Below are 26,234 nucleotides of genomic sequence, written 5' to 3'. Positions count from 1 at the left end.
TTAGGATGAAGAATATAAAACGATTCCATGACTTCGTTGGTTTAGCTGCTTCTTCTTCATTGTTTTACCATCTTCTTCGCGTTTGGAGATGGCTGTACACTGCCTGCAACATGCATAATGCCGGTGCTTACCTTCTGATTTTTTTCTATCGTACGAATTTCCCATTGATACAGTGTCGATTGCAGTACATATTGATATTATTATGGCCCAAGCCTAAAAAGTCGCAAAACACACTCTACAAATGGGGAATTTGCTGTGTCATTGAACCTCCGCAGCGAATATGAAATGCAGGTTTGATACTTTTCTCTTTTAGACTTCCTGTATTAGTCAAGGTGTTCATTTCAATTATGTTTAATGACATCCGTAATCAAACCTGTCAACCTTGGATAATAGCTGCCCTTATAAATGATTATGATTCCCCTTACAAAGCAACAAAAAATCTTACAACGCGCATGCGCACATCATGCTTTATCAGCCCAACCGTACGCAGCGATGAAAAAAATATACGATAGAGGATTAAGAAAAATAAGATAACATAAGATAAGAAAACCTTTATTAGTCTCGCAATGGAGAAATTCCTAATTCACAGCAGCAAAGTTATGAAAGGAAAAAGTAGAACAACACAATATAGGAGCTGCTGGAAAAGCAGCCACCCTCGCAGCGGCATTTTGAAGTCAAAATAACACAACACAACACATAGGACACAGACAGTCGTGCAATCTTCACCACTTCTCTGCATACACTTTGTTGTCTGAAGCAGTTTTAGATGAAAGAGGAGCTGCCTACTCGGGCGCCATGTTGACTTCAAAATTACTTTAATAGCTGGTTTGTGACAATAGTAGTGATCAACGACGGCATTGTCCTTGGCTACCAGCTGGTGAGATGATCTGGATTTGAGCCAAAATGGTCTTTGTGAGATCGCTTCACAATTTTTTGCCCCCATATAAAAGTTGTAATACGCCATACATGATTTGAAATGATCAAAAAACATAAAATACGGGGAAAACATACAAGTTGACAGGTATGCGTAATGTTCATCCGTAAATGTAGCCTACAAACCAGACAAAGGCGGATGCGGCAAATGAATGCACAAAGTATTTGCTGATTATTCATGTAAGCATGTGTGATTGTGACAATTACTGTACTCGTCTTGTCTTTTGGTTTGTTTGTTTCCTTCTTTGCAGCCAGAAAATGAGGAGAAGTCTCTACTCTATGATAATATCGGCGCCAATGTCTGCATGGGGGACCACAAGGTAACACAAGAGGGCTCTGCGTGGCTTGATGTGTATGAGTTGGAAGCTGCGTGACAGATCGTAGCCGGGTTGAGGGTGAAAGTCAACAATGCAAAACTGACAAAAACTAATACAGGCTTGTGTAATCATTTATACTTGATGTCCCAATTTTGATCTAGTTCAGGGATGGGCGACTTGAATAATGGAGGGTGCCACGTTTTTTCATCAGTGCAACTGTGGGGCCCACTGAGACCCACACACTTCCTAACCAGATGTATGACATACACGGGCTCCCCAACCAAGGGTGCCATCACTTAAATTTTCTCATTTAGTATGATTGTATTGTCTGCATTCGTTTCATATAATGCAGTGTGATAGTACTTTTTTCATCTTCGAGAAAGATACTACTTTTGTAAAAACTGTGTGAACCGTGTAATTTGACACTGCTACAATACTACTACTAATAGACCAGTGGTCCTGAACCTTGTTAGAGGTACCGAACCCAACCAGTTCATGTGCAGATTCACCGAACCCTTAGTGAAAACTGAATAATATGATTCAAGAAGTATTCCTTCAGTTTTGCCAATGCAAGACTGCAGTTGCTCAACTGGGCATGACAAATCATGCAGATAGTACACCAAGTCCAATCACGTTCCGTGATGCATGTGAATCCATGTTGTGCATATTTGTCCGACCATTTTCTTTTTTTGCTCGACATAGCATGTATTAAGACATTTAAAAATAATAATAATAATTATCACACAAAGTGCTATCACAACAGTCACATGCTGTCTGCTGAGCGAACTAAAATTTCCACAGCACCGATTGGACAAGCAATGTAATGTGATCATCTGCAGCCAGTGATGTCATAACCTCCATGGGAGAGTCTCCGTCGAACCCCTGAGATTGATTCACCGAACCCCTGTGGTTCGATCGAACCCAGGTTCAGGACTCACCGACTTAGACAATGGTTTTGTTTTTATTTTTATTGCTTGGTAGGTAGGGATGTCGGTACTTTATTATTGCCATGAGGGAAATTAAGTTGACGCTGCAGCGGTATTCACGAGAATACACTGCAGTTATATTAATAATATACGGGATGTACAATCAACAAGAAAGTGAGTAAAGAGTACAAACAAGTGCAAATGTATTGCCATTGGAAAGGTCTTCGAAACGACCACCAGTCACGAGCGCGATAAATGAAAACATTTGGAAATCCTCACAAATAACTTTGGAACCTCGTTTCTGTAATCTCAGTGAACTACTGATGCACTTAAGACAGCGTTGAAAGAAGATCACAGCAAATCATGGTCTTAGCTGCCCACTTTTATGTGGAAGTGCACATGATGACGCTTGTGTTTTCCAGTGTTTCCTTTCAAAACTCATGGCTTGAGGTGACGTAGACCCTTTCACCATGTCTTATTTCAAATATCCTCAATAGTCATTTTCCGATACGTGACATGCTAACAAACGCATTGCCGAGGAGCGGCACAGAAGACGAGAGGGCCCCTGGTGTCAAACAGTGCGGCTTCAGTGTGCGCCGCGTCAGACAGCGGCTCCGGCTCTGAATGAGAGGCGCCTTAATCAGGTCTTTCATGGTTACTGGCTGTGACATAGGCGCCGACGTGTGTGTGAGAGGTGACCCGAGCCCGCGAGCGCATACTGCGACGGGCCCTCACCTCCCAGCCGCACACTGGTGCTAAAATCACAGCTGGCTATGTTTAAAAAAAAATGTCCCATATTGTTAGCGCAAGGTCTCCAAAACACACGGCCCTGCTATGTGAGTTTAACCTCTGTGTCACACAGAGGCTACGAGAGCTTCCACTTGTCAAGCGGGGCATAAATAATAAAGTCTTCAGGAACTGCTTTTTTTCTGGTGCCATCTGAATATTCCTTTTTGACATAGTTTCCTCTTCTAACTGCCATCTGTTTCTCCCTCCTACCAGCCTGTCTTCCTGTCCTTCCGAATAACAGCGGGGGCAGGTAAACGTAATGCAAATAAGCACAAGTGTTGTGTGGTGCAGTGATGTCGTGGTAAATATTCTTTTTTTTTTTCTTCCTTACAATTACTCATCATTGTTTGATTTGATTTCTGAATCTCTCTTTGCACATATTGTTCACAAATCAAAGTTTAAGAGTCTTGTTTCAATATGTACTGTGGACAAATGTGTTAGGACACGTGCTGTTGGAATTGTGAGTGAGGAAGGTTTTGGAGTCTGGATTTTCAGATATTCAATTTGGATTGAGTCACGAAATGCTGAAGCATTTTCTCTCTAATCAAGATGGCATGTAGTGTGCTGTCAAAGAGCATTTTGTTTCATGTCGGACTGAAATGTTTATCCATAGATTATGTACTCTGTACACTGTCATGGCAATGAGCCAGTGAGCCTATCACAGCTGACTTTAGACGAGAAGCAGGGTACTTCCTTGGAATGGTCGCCAGGCACTCACAAGACATATATAGACCAATAACATCCCAGTCACATCTCAAGAAACATTCGGTCTTCGCTTAACGTTCTACCCACTGGTTTGAGTCCCGAATTAAGGAAATGCTAATTGGATATAAACGCAGTCGGGCGCTGAGGTCTGCAAACTCAGATTTTTTTGGTGGAGTCAAGAGTTTCAAAGCAATCATGGTGAAGCGGCATTTTTCTGTTGTGCTGCATGTAGATGGAATAAGTTGCCAGCACAGTGAAGACAGCCCCAAGTAATAAGGCTTGTAAGCGTTACCGAACCAAACCAGTTCATATGCACATTCGCCGAACCCTTCATTATCCATCCATTTTCTTAACCGCTTTATCCTTGCGGGGGTGCTGGAGCCTATCCCAGCTGTCTTCGGGCAATAGGCAGGGGACACCCTGAACCGGTTGCCAGTCAATGTCAGGGCACACAGAGATGAACAACTATCCGCACTCACACTCACACCTTGGGACAATTTGGTGTGTTCAATCAGCCTGCCGTGCATGTTTTCGGAATGTGGGAGGAAACCGGAGTACCCGGAGAAAACCCACAGAGGCCCGGGGAGAACATGCAAACTCCACACAGGGAGGCCAGAGCTGGAATTGAACCCGGCACCTCTGCACTGTGAGGTCCCACGCTAACCCCTGGACCACCAGGCCGCCCTACACTTCATTAGTGAAAAATAAATATATGATTTATTTTTTTTTACAAATTCAAGACATGAAAAACACATATTTATTAAAAAATATAAAGCAAACATAATTTGTATAAGAATAAAGTGTACATTTTTTAATTGTGCACAAAATTAACCAGCCAGTGATGACCAAGCGTGCGTGTCCTAATTTAATCAGAATCAGAATCCTCTTTATTGGCCAAGTACCGGTATGTAAAACACACATTGAATTTGTCTCCGGTAGTACAGGCTACACTCGTATCATCAATAACAATGTTGACATGTTGAGTCGGGTGTGTGTTCACCTCCATGGCAGAGGCTCTGCCGAACCCCGGAGATTGATTCACCGACGCCCTCGGGTTCAGTCCAAAGCAGGTTAAGAACTACTGTATTAAGGCTTTAAAATCCAAGTTAAAATATATGCTTTTTTTCCACATTCATTTGATTAAGATCTTTTAAGAATTTTTAAATCAATTTCACAACTACACTAAATCATTTCGGAAAAATATTTTTATTGTTTTCCTTTGTCAACGTATGTTCTTTAAGTAATTTTAAGCGACTTTTGATCTCTCTCTCTCTGCATTTCCTTCGAAATTCATCAGCTGTTCTGTTTGTAAATTATTTCAGATGTGTGAAGCACATTGAGTTGCCTTGTGTATGAAATGTGCTGGGAAAATGTATTTGCCTTGCCTTACCACAGTCACTCTAAAAACAGTTGGGTTAAATATAACCCAATTTTGGTCAGAATTGGACGGATCGACTTCTTAGTTCAATTGGACCCAAGTTTCCACAAAACAACCACCATGAAAAATTTGAAGTTGGGTCATATTAATCCAGGATACGGGTTTTGCCCAATTTTGACACAAACTGTTTATTATAACTGCGCTGTGTTGTTGCAATACATTTTATATTTTGATGAGGGGGAGGGGGGACAATTTCTCATTCTGATTTATGTTGAGCCAAAACTTATTCCACTCCTTGTAATGTCCTGGTGACCAGTCTAGGAATAACGAGTTACTTGCCCGATTGATGGGCTCCAGCTCCCACTCGCCCTAACGGATTCAAGTGTAATAGAAAATGGATGGACGGACTACGATGGTTCCAATTTTGCCAGTTTCAGAGCATGTGTGACGTAAGAGAATACTCATAAGCGAGAAGAAAACCTCAATGTCTGTTCTTATTCATCCCAAGGTGCTTGATGGGGTTGAAGTCAGTATTCTGTCATTCTTCCACCCCAGACTCATTCAACGTTACCTTTGTGCTCTTGGCCAAAACCCCTCTAGAACAGAAGAGAAACCTTAATTTTGAAAGCAAAGACTTGATTGCTCACAATGTTCTTGATAACGGGAAGACTCATTGATGACTTCATCAAGAGTTGTGTTCTAAACCTTTTGTCCAACGAGTATAAATGCTCACACATCACGTTTGCTAATTGCTTAAAATGCTGCAGTCATTTTAAGACATTTACTCACAAACTTGAGCTTCAGTGTGAATTGAAAATGTCTTCTTTACATTTCTACGTTGGGAGTGTTGTGCTTAAAAACTAAATCCCGTTTTTCACCCCACAGGAAATTGTTGCCAAAGGGGGGAGAACATATTCTGTGAAGCGCCTCTGTGAGAACACAAGAAGAGGCACACACCCACACCCACACCAACACACACACTCACACACACACACACACACACACACACGTTTGAACACAGCCACATGCAAACACATCCACGCACATACATTTTGCACAACCGTTCACTAAAGAAGAAGAAGCTATCCAAACTTTTCCAGCAGTGCTGAGCAGCCATCCTCACAGCTCATTCAGTTGAAAGCACGTCGTTTTCCCTCTCCATAAAACACTTGTTGAAAATGTGGACCGGCACCCGAGGGTGTGAGGGCCCCGCTCCAGACAAGACACACATCGCTGACCTCACCGTTGCCACGCAACCCCACCAACCCACCCCCACCCCAAGCGCCCCTCAGAAAAAGAAATAGAAGAGGATGGACGGATGGGACCGGCCTAATTGTTGCCAGAACTCTAATCGAAAAAAATCGGTCGTGCTACACATAATTGCCTTTTTTTTTCCTTTGTCCACACAGTATGTAAGAAGTTTTTAAGAAAAAAAAGTGCAATGCAAATGCAAAATACGTATATCTATTTGAATAAGTTAATTTGTACGTTAGACAGTATAACATTAGGCGTGTTGCTGGTTTTAGTGATCTTCGTTTGAAATAACTTTTCAGTTTATTTCAGCCGTCAACATCTACATATAACGTGTGTGTGTGTGTGTGTGTGTGTGTGTGTGTGTGTGTGTGTGTGTGTGTGTGTGTGTGTGTGTGTGTGTGTGTGTGTGTGTTTCTGCCCAATGCCATACCTGACCACATCATTTGAGTCTTGTTTTATATACTGTACTTTTTAAAGAGAGCTAATTTATCATTCTTGTGTTTGGGAGATCCTTGCAGCCACGGTGACCTTTGAGTAATGACGAGAAAGTGTCCAGCCACAGTGATTTATTCCTCTCCAAGAATGTTTTAAAGCAGTGCCATAGACCTTGCAAAGTGTATAAGATTTCATATATAGCACTCTCACGTTATTACCTTATCATTCTTACTCTAATTTATTTCTCCTTAATAATAATATGATTCTGAATGTAATATTTTAGGTATAGCCGTGGATGTCCTTCTGTCAATTTTGTTACTGCTGTTATGGTGCCAAGTACACAGAAATGAAGTGTGAAAATGATCAGGATATGTTTCAAAAAGAAAAACAAAGAGGAGAGTAACTCTAAATGCAAGAAAAGACCACGTAAAAGAATTTGCTTTTATTTGCATTCCATGTAGCCTGCAACAGTCTGTTGTGCAGGAAAAAAAGCATTTCTGCGTGACTGGGAAAGGCTGTTTTGTTTTTTATGCTTTGAATTTATTACACTACACATGTTAAGTCTTTAGATTGATCCTCTGTGATTTTTGTTTTCATTTAAATCACTGCAAGTGGAAAATAATTTCGTGCCTGCTGCATAATTTGCGTTTTCTTTCTGTGTGATTTGAACTGTTAGGCAAACAAGTAGGGATGGAGACAACAACAAAAAATGCAAATCCTGCTTGTTTTTGTTCCTGCTGCTCATTGTGAGTTTACTGTAGGGATATAAGCCGCAATTTTCCTTCACTCCATTTTACAGTATCAAAGCAAATAGAGATTTTATTCCAGCCCCTGTGGAGCGCCTCGTGGCCTGCAGGTGATGCAGTTGTCAAGCAATAAACAACATTAGAGCTCAACCAACGCCTCCTTGTCCTTTTTAACGATTCAATGTTGTTGTTTCCACCATTCAATTGATCATAAATTCGATCCATTTTTTATTCTATACACTTTATTGCAGACGTTATTAAAATAATGAAACACCAAATGGTTTGCTTAATAGTTACGAGTATGTTAAGTGGTATTTATGCCAAATAATAGTAATCAATAGTATAATATTGACAATAACGCTTCATGCCAGTAACTGTGATACCCGTGTTTTGTGACAAAATGTTAACCTTTATTTTTATTTATGTAATCAAAGTGGATGAAACGAAGGTGAATTTAAATTTATCAAGCTCCCCATTGTGACAAAAATAATCCCTCCAACATTTTGTCCCGTTATGCTTTCTTCATTTTTTTTTGTTTAGAAGCATAACGTGTAAAAAGTTCATACTTGAGAATTTAGTTGTAATTTAATATCGGCATTTTGCAAAATTTTGTCCGTGTTTGAAAAAAATAACACCATCACACTCAGAACTTGTTGCATTTAGTTGACCCCCCCCCCTCCCACCCACACACACACGCACACACACACCATGGTATAAAATGGAAGCTGTGTCCTGAAGCATGCGGTCTTGCGAATTACATTTCCACCTGGATTTGAAATGAAAATGTCACGAGTAGATTAAACAATACAACACAATAAAATTATAGAAGTTACTCATTAAATATAATCTCTACTTAAACGAATTCAGTTTACCTTAAGACAAGAAACAAAACGAATTAACAAATGCTTGTTAAATAATTTATTCATAATACAAAGTGTGTTTTTTTTCCTTTCTCTATAACCTCCCTGGATGCTGCAATAATTATAATACTCTTTGAAAGCAACAACAAAAAAAGGTACTCCCGTTTTCAATCGCGATGTATGTCTGATGACTTAAACACAGAAATGTGTCAATTACATGTTTTTTACATGGCCTATTTACAGTGTGCGACTTAAAAAGAAGTGAAACCAAAGCAGTGGCTCCGTTTGCGAGGAAATAAGCGCGTCAGGGCTGCGTAGAGGACAGGAGCCCCCCCCCCCCCCCCCCCCACCCGCTTCAAACAACATAAATTATTTTGTAAAAAATATATACAATACAATCTCATATATACTTTGTCGTCTTCGGGCTGCGACGTGCAGCCCCTTAACAATCCGTTTTCGTTCTCTTTGAGCCTTTTAGGACAGTGGATACCCTGCTTAATTTGAGCTTTGAAAGCGTCCGAGCCCGTTCACACCTGACGTGTGAAATGTTGCTGTTGAATCCGCATCATTAAAAAAAAGAAGAATCTCGAGAATGACTCGCAAGTCCAAATAATATCTATCCATCCAGCCAGCCATTTTCTCTGTGGTGCTTGTCCTCGGGGTCAGGAGTGCGCTGGAGCCAATTGCAGTTGGGGTACATCCTGGACTGATCGCCAGTCAATCACAGGAAACAAAAACAACAACAACAATTCACGCCCGTTCACACAATTTCAAATCTTCCGTTAATCGTTTCCAAATCATATGCGAATAAAATTAATATTATTCATGTAGCTCCAAACAATCACGTGGCTTGTGGTTAATGGAACAATCCAGATTGTGTGTACTTTTTTTTTTTAATGGAACTCCTGTTGCCCCATGCGTGTCCTTCGGTGTATTCTCTCTACAACGTCAGGTGTAAATGGGCTCCGAAAGAGTCTCTTCTGGACCACCCCCACTTTGGTCGTGTGGTGGTGTTGGGTGGGGGGGCGGGGGGCGGGTTTCAAGGGTCATCACAAGGTGTCCGAGCTGTTACTACAGGGGCTGATGAGGGCCAAATTGCCGCTCGCGCCGCCGCTTTTGTGCTTCTTCAACAGTCTCGTGATCTTCTCGTCGTCCGAGTTGGGGTCGAGCGGCTTGTTGTACTCATCGTCGTCGTCGTTGTCCGAGCTCTCCTTCATTTTCTCCGTCTCCGAGTCATGCTTCTTCTTGGCAGAGGCCATCTCGGCCGCGTGCCTCTTCCTCCACTTGGTCCTCCTGTTCTGGAACCACACCTGGAAATGGATACAAGGTGGCTACAATGCTCAACAGGTCCTCTCCAAAAACACACAAAATATTCATCAAGTAAAACTTACATTTAAACCTCAGTCTCATTTAACCCGTAATTTAAAAAAAAAAAAAAGTTGTTCTGTATAAGGCATCCTTACTTTGACTTGGCTTTCGGTCATTCCTAGCGAGTAGGCCAGGCGAGCTCTCTCCGGGCCTGCGAGGTACTTCGTCTGCTCGAAGGTTTTTTCCAGTGCAAAAATCTGCTGGCCGGAAAAAGTGGGCCTGGAGTGCTTCTTCTTGCCGTCCTTGTCCATCATCAAGCTCGACTGAGCTGGAGAGAGACAAAGATGCCTGCATGGTTAACCTCCGTATTTTTTTTTAATGCAAAGAACATATTCCTCAGTTATATTTGATTTAATTTTCTTTTTTATGACCTGAAAATTAATCATGATTAGCTCTAATATGGCTTTTTAGTCAAGCCATTACAAAGGTGGCATAATAATAATTATTATTGTGACTATTATATATTTCTTAAAGTTAAAACACGATTTGGCAGGCATTTAATTTGTTTTCTTTGATTTGATTTGAACTTTAAAATGTGCCTCCCATTATTCAGCTATGTATGGGAAGCAATAATAATACTGTGATAATAATAATATTATTCATAAAATGAATATATAAATAAACATTGCATGCATTATGGAAGAAAAGAGATACGACTTGTGGCGCCAATGATGGCTTCACGCTCTGCTTGTTTCACAAACGGTTCTAGAAAAGACAGACATCAGTTTCTTTGTATCTCAATAAAGATGTGTGGGCTTGGTTCAAACCAATCGCTTTTGCTGCGCTCTCGAGTTGAATGCAGGAATATCGAACTACATGTGAAGCACTTTCTGGTCTTCTGGGAATCGTGTTTTCTGTAAATCAAATGTCCGACTTTAACAGACTAAAATATCTCAGCGTGCGTAGGAACTGTAAGCATGTGTCAAAAAGTCAAGGCCCCGGGGGTGGGAGGGGGGGGGGGCAGATACGGCCTGCCAGCTCGCTTTATGGGATTGGCCCACTCGAGCAAATGAAGTGTTTACTTCTTATTTATTGCAAAATGGAATTGGTCTTTTCACTCGTCACAAAATATGCACGGAAAATGGTGGCTTCATATTAACTCGTTTTAAGCATTTATTTTAAATAAATCTCTTCAAAAATAGAATAATAATAATAAAAATAAATGGATGATAAACAATAATATATTTGCCACGAAGTCTTCGTTCAAAATAAAATATAAACGACAGTATAATATCGATCACATTCAGGGACACTCGTGAATATGTAATAGTATGATGAGGTGACACGTTAAGACGGTTTTCGTCATCACCTCACTTTGAGGGAAGCATTGACTACAATAAGTTTGACACCTCTCAGCGATTCCAGAAAATGGCATCAAGCCTTCAGTTTCTCGGAAGTCCAATGAATATTTTTTTTCTCTTGGCATAAAGGGATAATTTGCAGGTTTTCTTTATAATATTTGCTAGAGATGACTTGAAGCACTTTGCGAGTTGTTTCTGTGAAAGTGCTGAAAAATGACATTTAAGGCGACGCGGAGATAAGAAGTGTTGGCATGCCTGCAGGTACTTACATGGACAGGGCACGCGCGGGTCCCTCCACGGGGAGCCTTGCATGACTCCGGGCCAGAATATGGGCGCCCTCCCGGGGAGCTCGGCCAGCGGCTTGGGGTAGCGGGACACGGCGGGGCCAAAGTACATCCCGGCGGCGGCGGCCGCGGCGGCGGTGCTGGCCAGCCCGTTGATGCCGTTGATCCTGGGGAAGCCAGCGGAGAGCAGTTGGCCGGCGGTGGAGATGGGTCTCCCGAGGATGTCGCTTATTCCGTGCGGGGTAGCCCCGCTGGCCAGCTGCGAGTTGAGGCTGGACAGCGACGGCGCCTTGAAGCCGGCCGCAGCCGCCGCAGCAGCCGCCGGGCTCTGCTGTAGCGCGTACGGGAACAGGGACGTCTTCATCTCTGTCATGTTGTGCAACGCCGCCAGCGGGGTGCTGCCCAGAACGAAAGCACTCTGCCGGTTAGCCTCCATCTGTCCCACAGCTAACATTTGTCAACATGAAATCAAAAGGAAGTCGCCAATGAAAGTTAACGGATTCTTCCGGCCGGGCGCGCTCCCCGACTGTCCTGGTGCGGGATCACGCCGACTTCTTCCCGGATGTCCTCGGTGAGTCTGCGGCAGGACGGCTTGCGTGGGCTCCGGGCCAAGTGACAGGAAATCGGACCTTCTTGTGATGTTCTGGCCGCTTTTGACGCACTCTTGGCGGTGTGCTGCTGGCGAACGAGGAGCCTCTGATAACAGCGCAGCCACCTGCACGCACCTACCTCCCATTGGACGAGTCGTTGTACCACCGTGCGCTGATTGGACGAGACCCGAGAGCTTCTGTGTTCCGATTGGATGAGCAGGAAGTGCTCTTCTCTGGCGGGCTGCTGTCCGTAAGCGATATCGAAAAAAGGAATTTATCTGAACACGGACCTCAAGACTCCTCTCTTCAGAGGACTCAATGGATTTATTAGGGACATTTCACAGCGGGCCATCACATTAAAAAGTGGGCTCGTATATGACATTAGTATTTTTAAACTAGAAGTCGTCTTTATTATTGTTGCTTCTCACTCAAACAAAGCCATAGGGTACTTTCAGAACGATTACACTAAACGTTATCGTTGCAAACTTTTTTTTCTCCGAAATTGCGTAATGCGAGAAATATGAAACATTTGTAAAAGTAAAGTGCCAGAATTGGTGCCTTCATTTATATATATAACTTCAATGTAGCAGATGCTGCAACTCATCATGTTCGCTTCTTAATGGCACATCTCTAGAAATATATATTTGATTGATATTACGATTACATTGAGTTAAAATATTAAAAGCCGTTACTCGAGGCAGTGACAGAAAATTGACACTTGTCACGATTTTCAACAAAACTGAATTTCATATTATTTTTCATAAACTGATACATGTTTAATTGAATAGTTAACGAACTACCCGCTGACGTAAAATATGGTTTCACAATTTTACTACTGTATTATTCAAAAAGAACAAACGCTGTACATTAATACTCCTTTTTGATCAAGACATGTGATTATCACATCTGGCACTTTTTAAAAATTATCTCCACGTTTGAAAGAATACACGCGCGCACATACATACACACACACACACACACCAGTTATCTGACCATTAGAGTGTAAAGACAAAAGTTTCAAAAAAGTTAAATAATGCTTGTTTTGGAGACAAACAGCATTATTCCACAAGGAGGGGGACGTGGGGGGAGGGCGTCGGGTTCCAGTCATCACTGTGAGTGCCGTAATATTTTATGGAGATGTAGGGTTGTAAGAGTGAAATATGAACATGTTGTCATTTGAAAGGCACCAAATGCACCTTGCTTCTCATTTTCTCACCGAGGAAAAGATTGCGATTTTTTAAAAGGTTTTCAACGCGAGGTGATTCACAATATGTCTTCAAAGTTGAAAGGGTACTTAAATATACATGGGGAAGGTTTTCACTTCAAATATCACCCTTGGATGGTTCTCATTTAGTCGTGTGCATTTTTTTATAGTAAACTTTTAGGTGATCGCGATAGAATCATCTTCATAAATGAATAAATAAATCCCAGGTTCCATCTCTATGGTACATTAAGCAGTCAGTGTGAGATCAATGACAAAAAAATTGGCCCTTTTTCATTTTCCAGTTCATCTGCAGCCAAACGCTGCACTGCCAACCCAGGCCCGTCTCACACGCAGACACACACACACACACACACACACACACACACACACACACACACACACACACACACACACACACACACACACACACACGAACACACACACAAACTAAATGTCACTTTGAACTTAATAATAATTGACTTGCATTCTCATTACTTCATTTAGACACCTCCCTGCAAAATGATAAAATTAGCTGTGGCGCTCACAAAAAGAAATATATATATATATATATATATATATATATATATATATATATATATATATATATATATATATATATATATATATATATATATATATATATATATATATATATATATATATATATATATCTGTATAACAAATTCTCTTAAAAACTATATCTGTATAACAAATTCTCTTAAAACTGTAATGTTGTTATTTTGTTCGCTGAATTAAACATTTGAAATACATCCACACTGCACTGTATATTTAATTACAAGTGCATTTTGTTTACTGATTAGTTGATGAAACAATTACGGTACTATCAACGTTTAATGCAACATTAAACAAAACATCATAATTAAATACCTGTTCAGGCCGGAGTCGCTGTGTGGACAAATATCTCGGGATGATTTATGCCGTTAAAACTCTATTGTTATTTGTAAGATTGGCCCCGCCAAAGGCCTTTGTCTAACCATCGATGGGAAAAGGGTTAATAAAGATGGAAAAGATAAGATTATCTGGCTGTAATCTGGGCACAGATGACAACGAAAGAGCTCTCACGGGGGAAGATAAGCAGATGTTTGCACAGAAGAAATGAAGACACCAGCTCGGCTATCTCGGCGTCTGATTTCTTCTCGATATTTTCAAAGTCTCACTCCTCATTGAAAAAAAACATAAATTTAACGGCATTAACCTGATAGTACACAAATAAACCTTCCATGTGATTATTTTTTTTTTCAGGTGGCAACAGATTATGTCAAAGTATTATCGTTGGCGGAAAGCTCTGAAAAGATTTGTGGACAGGTGGTGTAAATGCGCACGAAACAGAGAGAATGCTTTTGGAAAACACAGGCACGTGGCGCCACCCAGTGGTCAGATTTAAATCGACACAATCAAGTCAGCTTGACCAACTTCCCGGTCAAACAAAATCAGCGGCCGGGTGGTCCAGTGGTTAGCTCGTCAACCTCGCAGTGCAGTACAGCACCATCCGTGACCCTTGTTCGGATAAGCGGATCGGAAAATGGATGGATGGATGGGGGATTTTGGATCAAGTCCTCTGATGGGACAATCTCAAGCATGAACTTTTTTACTCAACTTCAAAGCCACGATTAAAAATGTTTTCCGTGATTGGATGCTAAATTCCATTTTGATACCCACACATTCTAAATTCAACACACCATTTAGTTCAGTGGATGTGGATTTGCATCTCTGCAGAAAGTCCACCTTCTGCCCGAGTGAACCCATGCACAATGTGAGGTATATTTCTGATTGCACATATCCTTTATATAGCACGCCGGGCACAGTCAGTTGAATGGAGGCAAGGAAGCCTCTCAAAAAAAAAACACATTTTTTGCTTTACAAAAACGCCTCCCCGCCGGCCACGCTTGTATCTTATTAAGCCATTACTAATGGGAAGGTTTGATAACCTGACATGAGGAGAAAAAAAGGGCTCTCTGTGATAAACTGATTGATTCCAGGGATAAAACTTAAAATATAAACAAAGAGGTGTTAATTTGAACATATTTATTTATTATATTTGTACTGGCCTGGTTGAATCAGTCTGTAAAGTATGTGATGGCCCGACATATTGCCAGATTGACCCAGGCCCTTTGGGCCACCGTGAATGTGGGACCTTGGAACATGTACCTGTGTGCTCTTGTACGCCCCCTTCAAAGTGGCCTCTGCAGTCACTTTGAAGGAGGCTGTATGCCTCCATATGGAGGCAGAACACTTTCTGCCTCACCTCATGCTTTACATGCCTTGTCTGTATTAGGCAAAATGCTATTTGTATTCCAGCACTAGTCAGAGTGTAATAAACCACACGGCTTCGTGTTCTACCAATTGCTAACGTTAACAGTGTCATGCAGCAGGTTGGCTGGGTGGGAATGAATTGATTTCTTGTCTGTTCTTGTTTCAAGCATAGTTATGACATCACAATTGATTTAATGTTATGACGTGACGCAATTAGTAACTTTGCAGCTGACAAAATTTGGAGATGCTATTGGGTATCAAGCATGACCAAGATACATGTTCTTAAATAAACAGTTGTTTACTTTCTGAACGTAATGTGAGAATCATCCCACGGACGAGGATCGAGGAAGTTGCAAGGTTTGCCTCCAGACAAAGCTGGAAAAAGTACAAAAAACTTTTTTATTCAAAGAAGTACAGTTCCTGTAAAAGAAATAAAATAAAATAAAAAGTCTTATAAAAGTATCAGTACTAATTTAACCCTTTATAGAAATAAAAGTCAAAATATACAGACTTTGAAATTTACTTTCGTGAAAAAGTTACTGTGGTTCTGAAGTGCAAAACCCGACACCCAATAACGAAATACCATATTGATTATTTTTCATTGTCGTAGGGAAGAGCAACACTTTTCCTCAAAAATCTGAGGTTTGTGGTCTAAATCTCAGCTGTGGCCTTCCTTTATGGAAAGGAAGTCGCATGTACTCCTCATGATTGTTGTTTTTTTTCCCATTCCTTATTTATGTCCCACATTAACTGAGGCCCGTTAATTATCCAGAAAAGTGAATGTGAGCGTGTACGGTTGTTGCGCGATATATGCCTTCCAATTGATTAACAACCAGTCTTGGGTGTAATTCACCTCCAAGCAGTCAGCTGAGATAAACTCCAGCTCCTGCACTACAGTATACCACAATATTCAACACCTGTATATATATTTTGGTGTGTGATGCAACACATCCCAAGCCCCCTGGCCACTTTGCCTTTACATTTATGGGAGGTGTTCATTTAATGATGTTTAATATTGAGGTTTGTAGTGGTTTAAAAGTATTCAGGTCAACTCAACTCAACTGTAATTATCGCTGCATACAAAGTGCTGTACATGGAGCAACAAACATATACACAACAATAAAGCAATAAATCAGGAACAAAGATGGTGGAAGGCACCAAACAGAAAAACTAAGATCAAATCTATATATATATACAACCACCAGTTTCTGCCTTCATGAACAAAACTAAAAGAAACACACTGTCTGATCATTGCAGGAAATCAGTTGTGAACCCAATTTATTTCCCCTCCAGGATCTGGGCCATAAATTCGTAAATAAAACTGCACATAATGCTTGCGCTTTGGTAAACCTATGAATAGTGATCAACAAAGATTTCAGAATCTGATTCTAAAATGATCATCATCAAGTGATCATCCAACCATCCATGTTCTAATCTGCTTTTTCCACAAGAGGTTCACGGGCGTCCTGGAGCCTATCCCTGGCGTCTTCAGGTAGTTGGTCAGGCACACCCCGAACTGAATCCACACAGGCATGGTGAGAACATGCAAACTCGACACAGGTAGGCTGGAGTCGGAATCGAACCCTGCACCTGTGTACTGCGAGGCCTCCGTGCTTACCAGTCGCTCATCGCTCACAAAGTGATCATACCATTTGTAACCACTAGGTGGCAGCGTTTAATAATTTAAGTGCTAATATGCAGCTTCGCAGGGGGTTCCAACCGTTAATAAACCACGGCGGTCATTTTACATGAGGAAAATCTCAAAACAAAAATTATTAATATTGAAATGGTGATAGCCGACTTTACTTACCCAATGTGAAATCTAGGCCTGTTAAATTGATCACATGTTAGTATATTCACCGAAAGGCATGACTTATTGCCCCGTATGAATGGCAATAGGTTTGTACTGCCATCATATTTTTCCATGCCAGTATCTTGAGTTTTGTTGTCCTTGTCGATGTGTGCGTAACAATGCCAAATTTTGCAGGTACTAGGGTAATTAAAATTACTGTAGTGTTCGTGTCAATCAAAACTTATTGACATGTTATCTTTGCAAAGACCACATTTTGGATGTTCTAATAATGGATCTCATTTGACTATGCGGTGTAAGTGCAGGTGAGAGTATTGTTTCTTCTTCTTGTTCTTCGACCCCCACCATAAATATTGGTTGCTCAGCATGCTACACAAGCATCACACTTATTAAGCGTGCTGAGACACTTTTGTGTCACAATGTCACAAACACCAAATGTATTTGTCCTCTCGTTTTGATGCTCTGAGGCAGTTTGGAAATCAGACAATGAAAGCTGTATTAGAATGTGGATCAATGAGTAATTCATCCATCCATTTTCCGAACCACTTAATACTCACTAGGGTCGCGTGGGGGTGCTGGAGCCTATTCCAGCCGTCTTCAGGCAGTAGGCGGGGGACACCCTGAACCGGTTGCCAGCCAATCGCAGTCAATGAGTAAAATAATAGGGATTTGGAAAAATGCTGTGTGGTATAACTACAAAAAAAAACAAACCATTTGTTTTGGCTGAACTCTCAGGTGCCTCGTCAGGACTGTACAAGAGACAACCCCAGAACAATTATCATCCACTGAATTTATTTTGAGGTAGACTTGCATATTTTGCTAGTGACCATGCTTCATTTTTACAATACAATACAATACAAGCTGATTTCCTTTCAGTCTTATATTTCTTCCCGCTTGAGGCACCACTGCATATTTGCTGAGCGAACCCACGACCTGTTGATTTCAGCGTGTTACCAAAACACGCGATTGGCGATTCATCGCCTGGAGTTAGCTGGGCAAGGCCCCAGCTCACACATGACCGTGATTAGGACAAGATAGGAAATGGATGGATAGGATGAAACACAGCATGTGTCAATCATAAAACATTAACCTTTTCATAAAATGCTAATGCCTAGGGGAAAAAAAATCATAGTTGAGAGTATTCTCAAAGTTCATTTGTCAATGATTTCTAACAAATGATGTCTGTGTCCTTTTGGTGAGTCACAGTGTTTCAACAAACCCTGCGTAGCGCAGCGGACGGTTGTTTACTGGGATTGTATAATGGACCTAAACATTGTTTGGTTGAATTTGTGATTGAATAATACTTGCAGGCAAGGGTACCTTACAACTGTAACTGAGTTGAAATCATATGAAAGTTGAGCATGTTGAAAGTTTGAACTTCTACGTTCTATATGTGACACTTGTGTAATGAGTGTCAGTACCAAGATTAATGTAATGTCTCCGGTTAGGCCAACATCAAGGGTACAAACTGGGTGTTTGGGAGAGTCGGACACCCACAGGGTCAGGCTGATTGATTGCTTTGACACGTAAAGGTCATCATTGCCAGGGCACTGCAGCCTCAGACGCGGCACGAAGGTCTCTGAGGCTAACGCCATTTGAATCTCCTCCATTTTCCTGTAAATATTTATCTTTTTTTGTTGGTGGGGGCGGATTCTTCACAGCATTTGTCAAGGACATTGTTGATGTCTGTTGTCGAGGGAATGCGAGTGAAGAAGTGAGAGTATTGAAGTCAGATGAAGGACAATGGAGTTTTATCCGGATTAAGACAAATGGGAGAGTGGCATTGTACTGCTTTGTTTTCTGTACCTGTTATGAACTCAACATTTACTATTAGGATATTGAATTAGATCACTCCTCTAATTACAAAAATCCCTAAGAAACAAGTTTGTGCAATTCACTTCAAATTTACAGATTTTGTTTTCGAAGTTGCTTTGGTACCTTTCTCAGATCACAATTCAAATTTCCATTCATCCATCCATGTTCTGATTCGATTTATCGTCACAAGGGGAGCGGGGTGTGTGTGGCCTATGCCAGCTGTCTTCGGGCAGTTGGCGGGGGACACCCTGAACTTGTTGCCAGCCAATCGCAGGGCACACACAGACAAACAACCACCACACTCACACCGAGGGACAATTTAGGACAACTTCGAGTGTTTCATTCACATGCCATGCATGGTTTTGGAATGTGGGAAGAAACCGGAGGACCCAGAGAAAACACACATAGGCACAGGGAGAACATGCAAACTCCACAGAGTAAGGCTGGAGCCAGGATCGAACCCACGACCTCTGCACTGTGAGATCGACTCCCTAACCACTGGATCACCAGGCCGCCTAGAATTCAGATTTGCAAAGCAATAAGTGCATGTATAGTAGTCGTGGGTTCAAATCCGACCCTGGCCTTCTTGGAGTTTTCATGTTCTGCGCCGGGCCAGCATGGGTTTTCTTCGGGTAGTCGGATATCCTCCCACATTCTAAATACATGCATGGCAGGTGAATGAAACACTCAAAACTGCCCCTATAGGTATGAGTGTGAGCGCGGATGGTTTTTTTCGCCTCTGTGTGCCCTACGATTGGCTGGCGACCGGTTCAGGGTGTCCCCCTCCTACTGCGCAAAGACAACTGGGATATCTATTTATCTCTATGTATGTGTGTATCTATCGATTTCTCTCTCTCTCTCTCTCTCTATTTATCTATCTAACTATCTATCTCTCTATCAATCTATCTATCTAGATAGATTGATAGAGAGAGAGATAGATAGTTGCAATATTTGTTTTGATGTCATCATTTATTTATCCTCATGAGCATATTTGGTATTGGAGTCATCCAAAAGTAATTAAAAGTAATTCCTCAAGTTACATGTAATATTATGGCAGGAGATTACGTTACAAACAAGATTTTTTGACAGGTAACTAATAACTGCATCAGACTACATTCTAACAGTCACCCTCCCAACCCTGTGTAAGGGATATAATAAATCTTCAAACCCCTTTCAAATGCCGGATTTTCTTATTGTGGAAGCCCTTTTGCTGGATACTGGACAGCTAATTTGGTCCTGAACAGAGGCGAACTAGTGGAAAGGGTAAAAGTCGAGAGGGAGAAGGTGTCCTTGGCGGCGGATGGTATGTGGATACTGCTTCCTCATTGTGAGAGTCTTTCAATCGCCACCAACATTTATTGAATCCGTCACGATATTTCAGTATTTTTACTGTACTCGTACTGAGTGGCTGATAATTAATTTCTGAAAGGGAGAGAATAAACCGAGAACCTATGTATGTATTCGTTCATCTCCATTCATACAATGTATTTCAAGGTCAAGGTGCTCCGTAACCGTGCGGACAAACTGCCCCAAACAGTATTATGTTCCAGCTCCATTAATGCAAATGATTTTTCTTTAGAATCGGATGAACTTTCATACACAGATGTTGTTTACTGACAAAGCCGGCCTCTAAGAACTCTGCACGCCGAGGGTTTAAAAGGAAAGGCGCTGATTATGCTGATCGGTTCTGCTCCATTTCTCATGCCCTCGTCATTGTATCTGATAACTATGACTATGCAGGCTTTAAAAAGATGAGGATTCTGTGGATTATGTGCGGTATAAAGGGGAGTGTGGTGAGAACATTGACATCTTCAAGTCAGACAAGTAAACGTCCAAAGACAAAAAAGGGAAGAGCAAATTAAAAGTTTGAGTGTGAGGACCTTCAATGTGCCATTCAGATCAACTGAATGTCTCAGCACATTGATTGATTTAGTGGAGATTCAGCATTGTAAGAACAGCATGAACTGGCTTCCATGGAGGTGCTTTTGAATTTGTGAAGAGATTATTGTTCATTGAGATTTAGCATCGGTGCTACCTTAATGAACACTGCTCACAATTATCCAATGGCTATTAAAATTGATACAGTGACAATCCATTTTTCGTTTCCTCAGTAGTGTCGTTGGTGGAAGATTTGGGCTGGACACCATGTACTCATCGCCAGCCACTCTCAGGGTACATTGACAAACATCCATTTCCACTCAGATGCCATTGGACACTTAAGGCTAAATCTCTTTTGCAACATCCTCGCTACGTGTCCCATGAAACTCTGTTCAGGAGTTGAGTGCCACAGAGGAGCGATGACAACAAATGTTTGGAGAAACATTGTCTCTATGTTGTAATTTCTTGACAATGTCAACAAATTTTTGATTGCAGGTTTTGCATCCACTAGAGTATACCATCAGGGGATTGTGATCTTTTCTGTTGCCCAAATAACATTGAAAACACATTCTCAATTTAATGTGCCTTGAGAGAAATACATTTTCTTGTCTGGAAGAATTTGATTAGCCTGCACAAACCCCATAATGAAATGCTGCCAAACACCTTTGGGATCATTTCTCATCAACCGCCAATGGCATTTGAGCTCACAGACACCTGAAAACGAACTCTGTACAATCTTGTGCAAAGTCTCCCCCCAAGAGTTGCCACTATCAATTGAAGGAGACTCCATATGTTGTTCCAATATCTCTCGGTTTATTTCTATGCTGCAAGTATGTTTCGTTTCACCTGGTTGGATTACTTCTATTCCTTCAGATGACATGGGGTGATGCTTTGTGATCAAAGGTTTATCGAAACAAGAGGACAGAGGCCCCCAGTTTTATTCGTGCTCTTTTGTTAGAGGACTACCGGTATATCTTTGTAGGTCATGCCTTAATTGGTGGACTTAGAAGTAAAAAATAATTTTTGTATCGTTCCTATTCATGAGTTTCCATTTTCCACGCAGTGAAAACGATTAACTCCGTTCAACACAAAAACGAGAGGAGACATTGGGCTTTTTATTACCTAAAATCAATAACAACCATTTTTTTTCTGATTGTCCTTTAATAATGATGAAATCTACAATAAGCCCGTGAGTCAGGCTGCACAAGAACAGCACAATCACATACAGTAAAAGACATGCTGAGTCTGCTCATTCAATGTTATGAAAACGTTGACTCACGCACAAGCCAACTTTCTGAAAATCCAGGGTTTCAGGAAGAGATTTGCAGCAAAAACAATGGGATTACTAGTGTAATGGCAAATTTTCAGTTTCATATCGTGTACTGTACATTTATTTGGGACATGTACCTTGACCATACATCAAAATATCCATCAGGATCAAGTGGAACCTCAGCTTATGAGTGACCTGGTTAATGAATGAAACAACACTTTGAGGAAGAGAAATATCCTAATTTACTTACTGTTTTCAATTTGCAATCTTGGTATGACAAGTTGAAGGTTCTGTATTGTACTTTTTCTCACGCCGTGAAATCAGGATTGGCTTTGTGACCTCTTCCGTGTCCACGTGATCGCGTCACGATAAAAGTGTGCTGGCCAGCTAACAAAGCTAAAAAGAGAACTAAAAGATGCTTCGTCCCCTGCGCCTTCTCAAACACTAGGATGTACTTCCATGTGGCGCATCCGGGACCCTGTCGATCCCTGCCTGCGATTGATCGTCGGCTCTCCCGGGAAACTTTGGCTATGCCGCCATCCGTACGTCCTCCAACAACGGATACAATTCCCAGCTTCTGAAAGAGCTTCCTCAAGCTTGCTGAATGGAAGAGCCAATGCTGTTCTCACAAGGATTGCAGAGTTAAATGCTCGTTTGTTGACAAACAAAACATTTATTCTTGAGGGAGTAATTTCTTTCAAATGAGATGGATTTTGTCTGCCTGATGGAGACTTGGGCTGGCACCGGTGAGTGCAATGCAATGCTTGAACTGCCTCATCTATTCATTCTCCTGTGCTTATTCAAGTTCAGGTCACAAGGTCAGCTATTTAAGCTGACACTTAGTCCAACTCTTCCGGAGAATGCCAAGGTGATATACTGGCCCCAGCATGTCCTGGGTCTTCTTCCGGACTTTATCCCAGTGGGACATGCCTGGAACACCTCACCAGGAAGGCATCCAGGTGACATCCTGGAAGATGCCCGAGGCTCCTCTCAATTCAGAGGAGCAGTGGAACAACAACTCTGAGCCCCTCCCAGAAGACTAAGCTATTCACCTTATCTCCAATGGAAAGGAGACCCTGCGTTGGAAACTTATTTCAGCCGGGATCTCATTTTTTTGGTCATGACCACAGGTGAGTGTAGGAAAGTAAATAGAGAGCTTGGCCTTCCAGCTCAGCTCCCTCTTCGTCATGACGGACCGATACAGAGTCAAGTCAAGTCAAGTCAACAGTATTTATAGAGCACTTTCAAACAGCCATCGCTGCATACAAAGTGCTGTACATGGAGCGATTTAACATATACAATAAACAGTAAGACGAATCAGTAATAAGTAATAAGTAATAAGGCGGTAGAAAGCACCAAGCAGTAAAACCAATAGCAAATCTAAGTCATGCTGAGTCAAACGCCAAAGAATACAAGTGAGTTTTGAGGAGGGATTTAAAGATGGGCAGCGAGGAGGCACACGACTCCGGACGCTGCATTGATCCGCCTGTCGATCTCCTGCGACATTCTCCTCTCACTCATGAACCAGATCCCGGGTTACTACAACTCCTCCACTTGGGGCAGGATCTCACCCCCGAGGTGGAAATGCTGTCGATAAGATGTAGCGTCAAATCTATTTCAATATAGTAACAATAAGCAGAGACTTACTCTGCTGTTTACTGTTTGGTACTAAGATCATTATAATAAGAAGTAATCAAATGTTGTATACTGTCTGTTACGACCAATTTTGATTTCTTTTTCATATATTTTTTGAGCTTTCACTGTACAAAAGAATAAGCACACACACACAAAAAACCATCAGTATGAAGGGTGTGGATGATTGACCAAGGTGTAGCTGCAAAGTTGCCCAATTATTATGCCAGCTACCGTCGCTTTACGATAAAACAATGTTCAGTTCCTCATCCAGGTGACCCACTCTACATGAGTGTGTTGCAGGATTTTGTCTGTAAGCGCTCTCCTGGGGGCTGCTGCTTGCTTGCGGCCCATTTAGTAATTCACTCCTGGAGAGCTGTAACCAAGAGGAAAGAGTCACTGACACACCTCTGGGCTCATGAATTCACCTGAGGATGAGCTGGTTGTCCGTGCTTGGGGAACACTGCCTATATTCAACTGACTAACAGTCCAGTGAGGAGTTCTCCTCCACAGTATTCAAACAATGCACATTATACGTGTAGCCCAAACCTTGCAAAAGACAAACATGCTGAACATGATCAAGTATGGATTGCAAAATCGTTACTCAAATTTAGTTGAGCAGAAACAAAACGTCACTGATGTCTATTCATGCATTGCTGTGCACAAATGCCTCTTTGCTCACGCAAGTGCAGCACATCTTAAGTGACTTAGTGTGAGTCAAAAACAAATTGGTTCACTTCCTGTTTCTGCTTCAGAGCAAGTTGTAGCCACTGCTGAATGCACGGACATAAACCAGAAGGAACTATGGATTGTTTGCATCGGCTGTCAACAATGAAATTTAGTGATGCATTGGCTCCTATTAATCAGTGGCAGGCAGTCTGGCTGCAAAATATCATCTTGGCTCAATAATGGTCTTGGCTGTGATGCTCTAAGTATTGTATGTGGAAGATAATTACCTATGTTTTTGTCCAATTAAATTTTAGCCCCTATGTCTTTTGTCATGCCCAGGACCTTCAGAATCAAAATAAAAATATATAATGCATTGGATTCATAACAGTGAAGAGGGCTTTATCCTCATAAGGGTCGCAGGGGTGCTGGAGCCTATCCCAACTGTCTTCAGGCAGTAGGCATGGGAAACCCTAAACCGGTTGCCAGCCAATCGCAGGGCACACAGAGACCAACAACTATACATGCTCACACTCACACAGAGGGACAATTTAGAATGTAGAATCAGGCTGCCATGCATGGTTATTGAATGTGGGAGCAAACCGGAGTACCGAGAGAAAACCCATGCAGGCCCGGGAGAACATACAAACTCCACACAGGGAGCCCGTAGCTGGAATTGAACCTCAGCACTCTGCACTGTGAGGTCGACGCACTAATCACTGGCCACACGGCCGCTGGCTGTGAACTGACCTGTCAAATTAGAAACAAATTGCAAAGTCGGCCTATATAAAATCAGGTTACAAAATGGTGAAATATCCAGTTGTTTTCTCAGCTGTCGGATGCTAATCTGATCCTCTGAATACATTGAAAATACCCCTCTAAACATGATAATAAGAAAGAAAACCTTACCGGGAGTATCTATCCCTCCAATTTCTGACTTGCTTATCCTCACAAGGGTCACGGGATGTGCTGGAGCCTATCCCAGCTGTCTTTGGGCAGTAGGCGGGGGACAACCTGAACCGGTTACCACCCATTCGCAGGGCACACAGAGACGAACAAGTATCCACGCTCACACTCACACTTAGGGACAATTTGGAGTGTTCAATCACCCTGCCTTGCATGGTTATGGAATGTCAGAGGAAACCAGAGGACCCAGAGAATACCCACGCAGGCATGGTTGAGAACATGCAAACTCCACACAGGAAGGTGGGAGCCGGGATCGAATACGCGACCTCTGCACTGTGAGGTTGACGCGCTAATCACTGGATCACTGGATCATTCTTCACAATTCAACATGTTGCTTTTTGCTTCGGTTTGTTCTTGCTTGTATTATGGGTCTGTATGCAAGATTGGTTTATGTGTGCATTTTATTTCATGAAACCATGACAGTGGATAGTATAATATACAATGACTTATCAGTCATGTTGTTGGCTTGAAATTTATGATTTTGAGTCAGATTGAGTGTAAGAATCAAATGTTCTTTGCTGAAGACATGTTTTAGGGTTTACATTCAGATCAAATAGATATTCATTTTTTAAAATATGGAATTAATATTTAATTTTAAAAAACTGTGGCTGAATATCAAGGGGTCTAGGCATCCCTGTGAACATGGCAGAAAGATCACTAATATTACATTTTTTTCCCTAAGAGTGGGGGGTTGGCTAGGAGGGTGGCCAGGTCACCCCTGGCTACCACATAGCTCCGCCTTTGCATTGTGTTGTATATAACATATTGCAGTTCCATTTGGCAATACCTGTATCTTTGTACCTCATGATTATTTTGTCAGTTTCTAACCTAAT

At 41.7% G+C, this 26,234-nt stretch overlaps 2 protein-coding genes across 2 annotated transcripts in view; one reads left to right on the top strand and one right to left on the bottom strand.

The window, feature by feature from the left end:
* Window positions 1-7,633, top strand: part of LOC127610097 (inositol polyphosphate-5-phosphatase A-like) — a 161,145-nt gene extending 153,512 nt beyond the window's left edge. The window contains exons 14-16 of the mRNA XM_052079831.1: window positions 1,185-1,253; window positions 3,179-3,215; window positions 5,934-7,633. Of these exons, the coding sequence (XP_051935791.1) occupies window positions 1,185-1,253; window positions 3,179-3,215; window positions 5,934-5,983 (156 nt within the window). The 3' untranslated portion in view covers window positions 5,984-7,633. The remainder of the gene's footprint in view (window positions 1-1,184; window positions 1,254-3,178; window positions 3,216-5,933) is intronic.
* A 1,662-nt stretch (window positions 7,634-9,295) lies between these two features.
* Window positions 9,296-12,009, bottom strand: nkx6.2 (NK6 homeobox 2). The gene is made up of 3 exons (XM_052079815.1): window positions 11,282-12,009; window positions 9,807-9,979; window positions 9,296-9,653 (listed from the first exon to the last, which is right to left on the bottom strand). The coding sequence occupies exons 1-3, from the start codon at window positions 11,748-11,750 to the stop codon at window positions 9,393-9,395; spliced, it is 903 nt and encodes a 300-aa protein (XP_051935775.1). The 5' UTR covers window positions 11,751-12,009; the 3' UTR covers window positions 9,296-9,392.
* Window positions 12,010-26,234: the final 14,225 nt, after the last annotated feature.

Source organism: Hippocampus zosterae, chromosome 11 (genome assembly GCF_025434085.1).
Source record: "Hippocampus zosterae strain Florida chromosome 11, ASM2543408v3, whole genome shotgun sequence".
Lineage (NCBI taxonomy): Eukaryota > Metazoa > Chordata > Actinopteri > Syngnathiformes > Syngnathidae > Hippocampus > Hippocampus zosterae.
The sequence above is the reverse complement of the archived record's forward strand: the minus strand, read 5'-3'. Positions and strand labels throughout refer to the sequence as shown.

Excerpts from the sequence above, each read along its gene's own strand:
- nkx6.2 (XM_052079815.1), bottom strand. The coding sequence starts at position 11,750 with ATGTTAGCTGTGGGACAGATGGAGGCTAACCGGCAGAGTGCTTTCGTT. Across the intron at positions 9,980-11,281 it reads CCCGCGCGTGCCCTGTCCAT|CTCAGTCGAGCTTGATGATG; the intron begins GTAAGTACCTGC and ends GTCTCTCTCCAG. Across the intron at positions 9,654-9,806 it reads TGACCGAAAGCCAAGTCAAA|GTGTGGTTCCAGAACAGGAG; the intron begins GTAAGGATGCCT and ends ATCCATTTCCAG.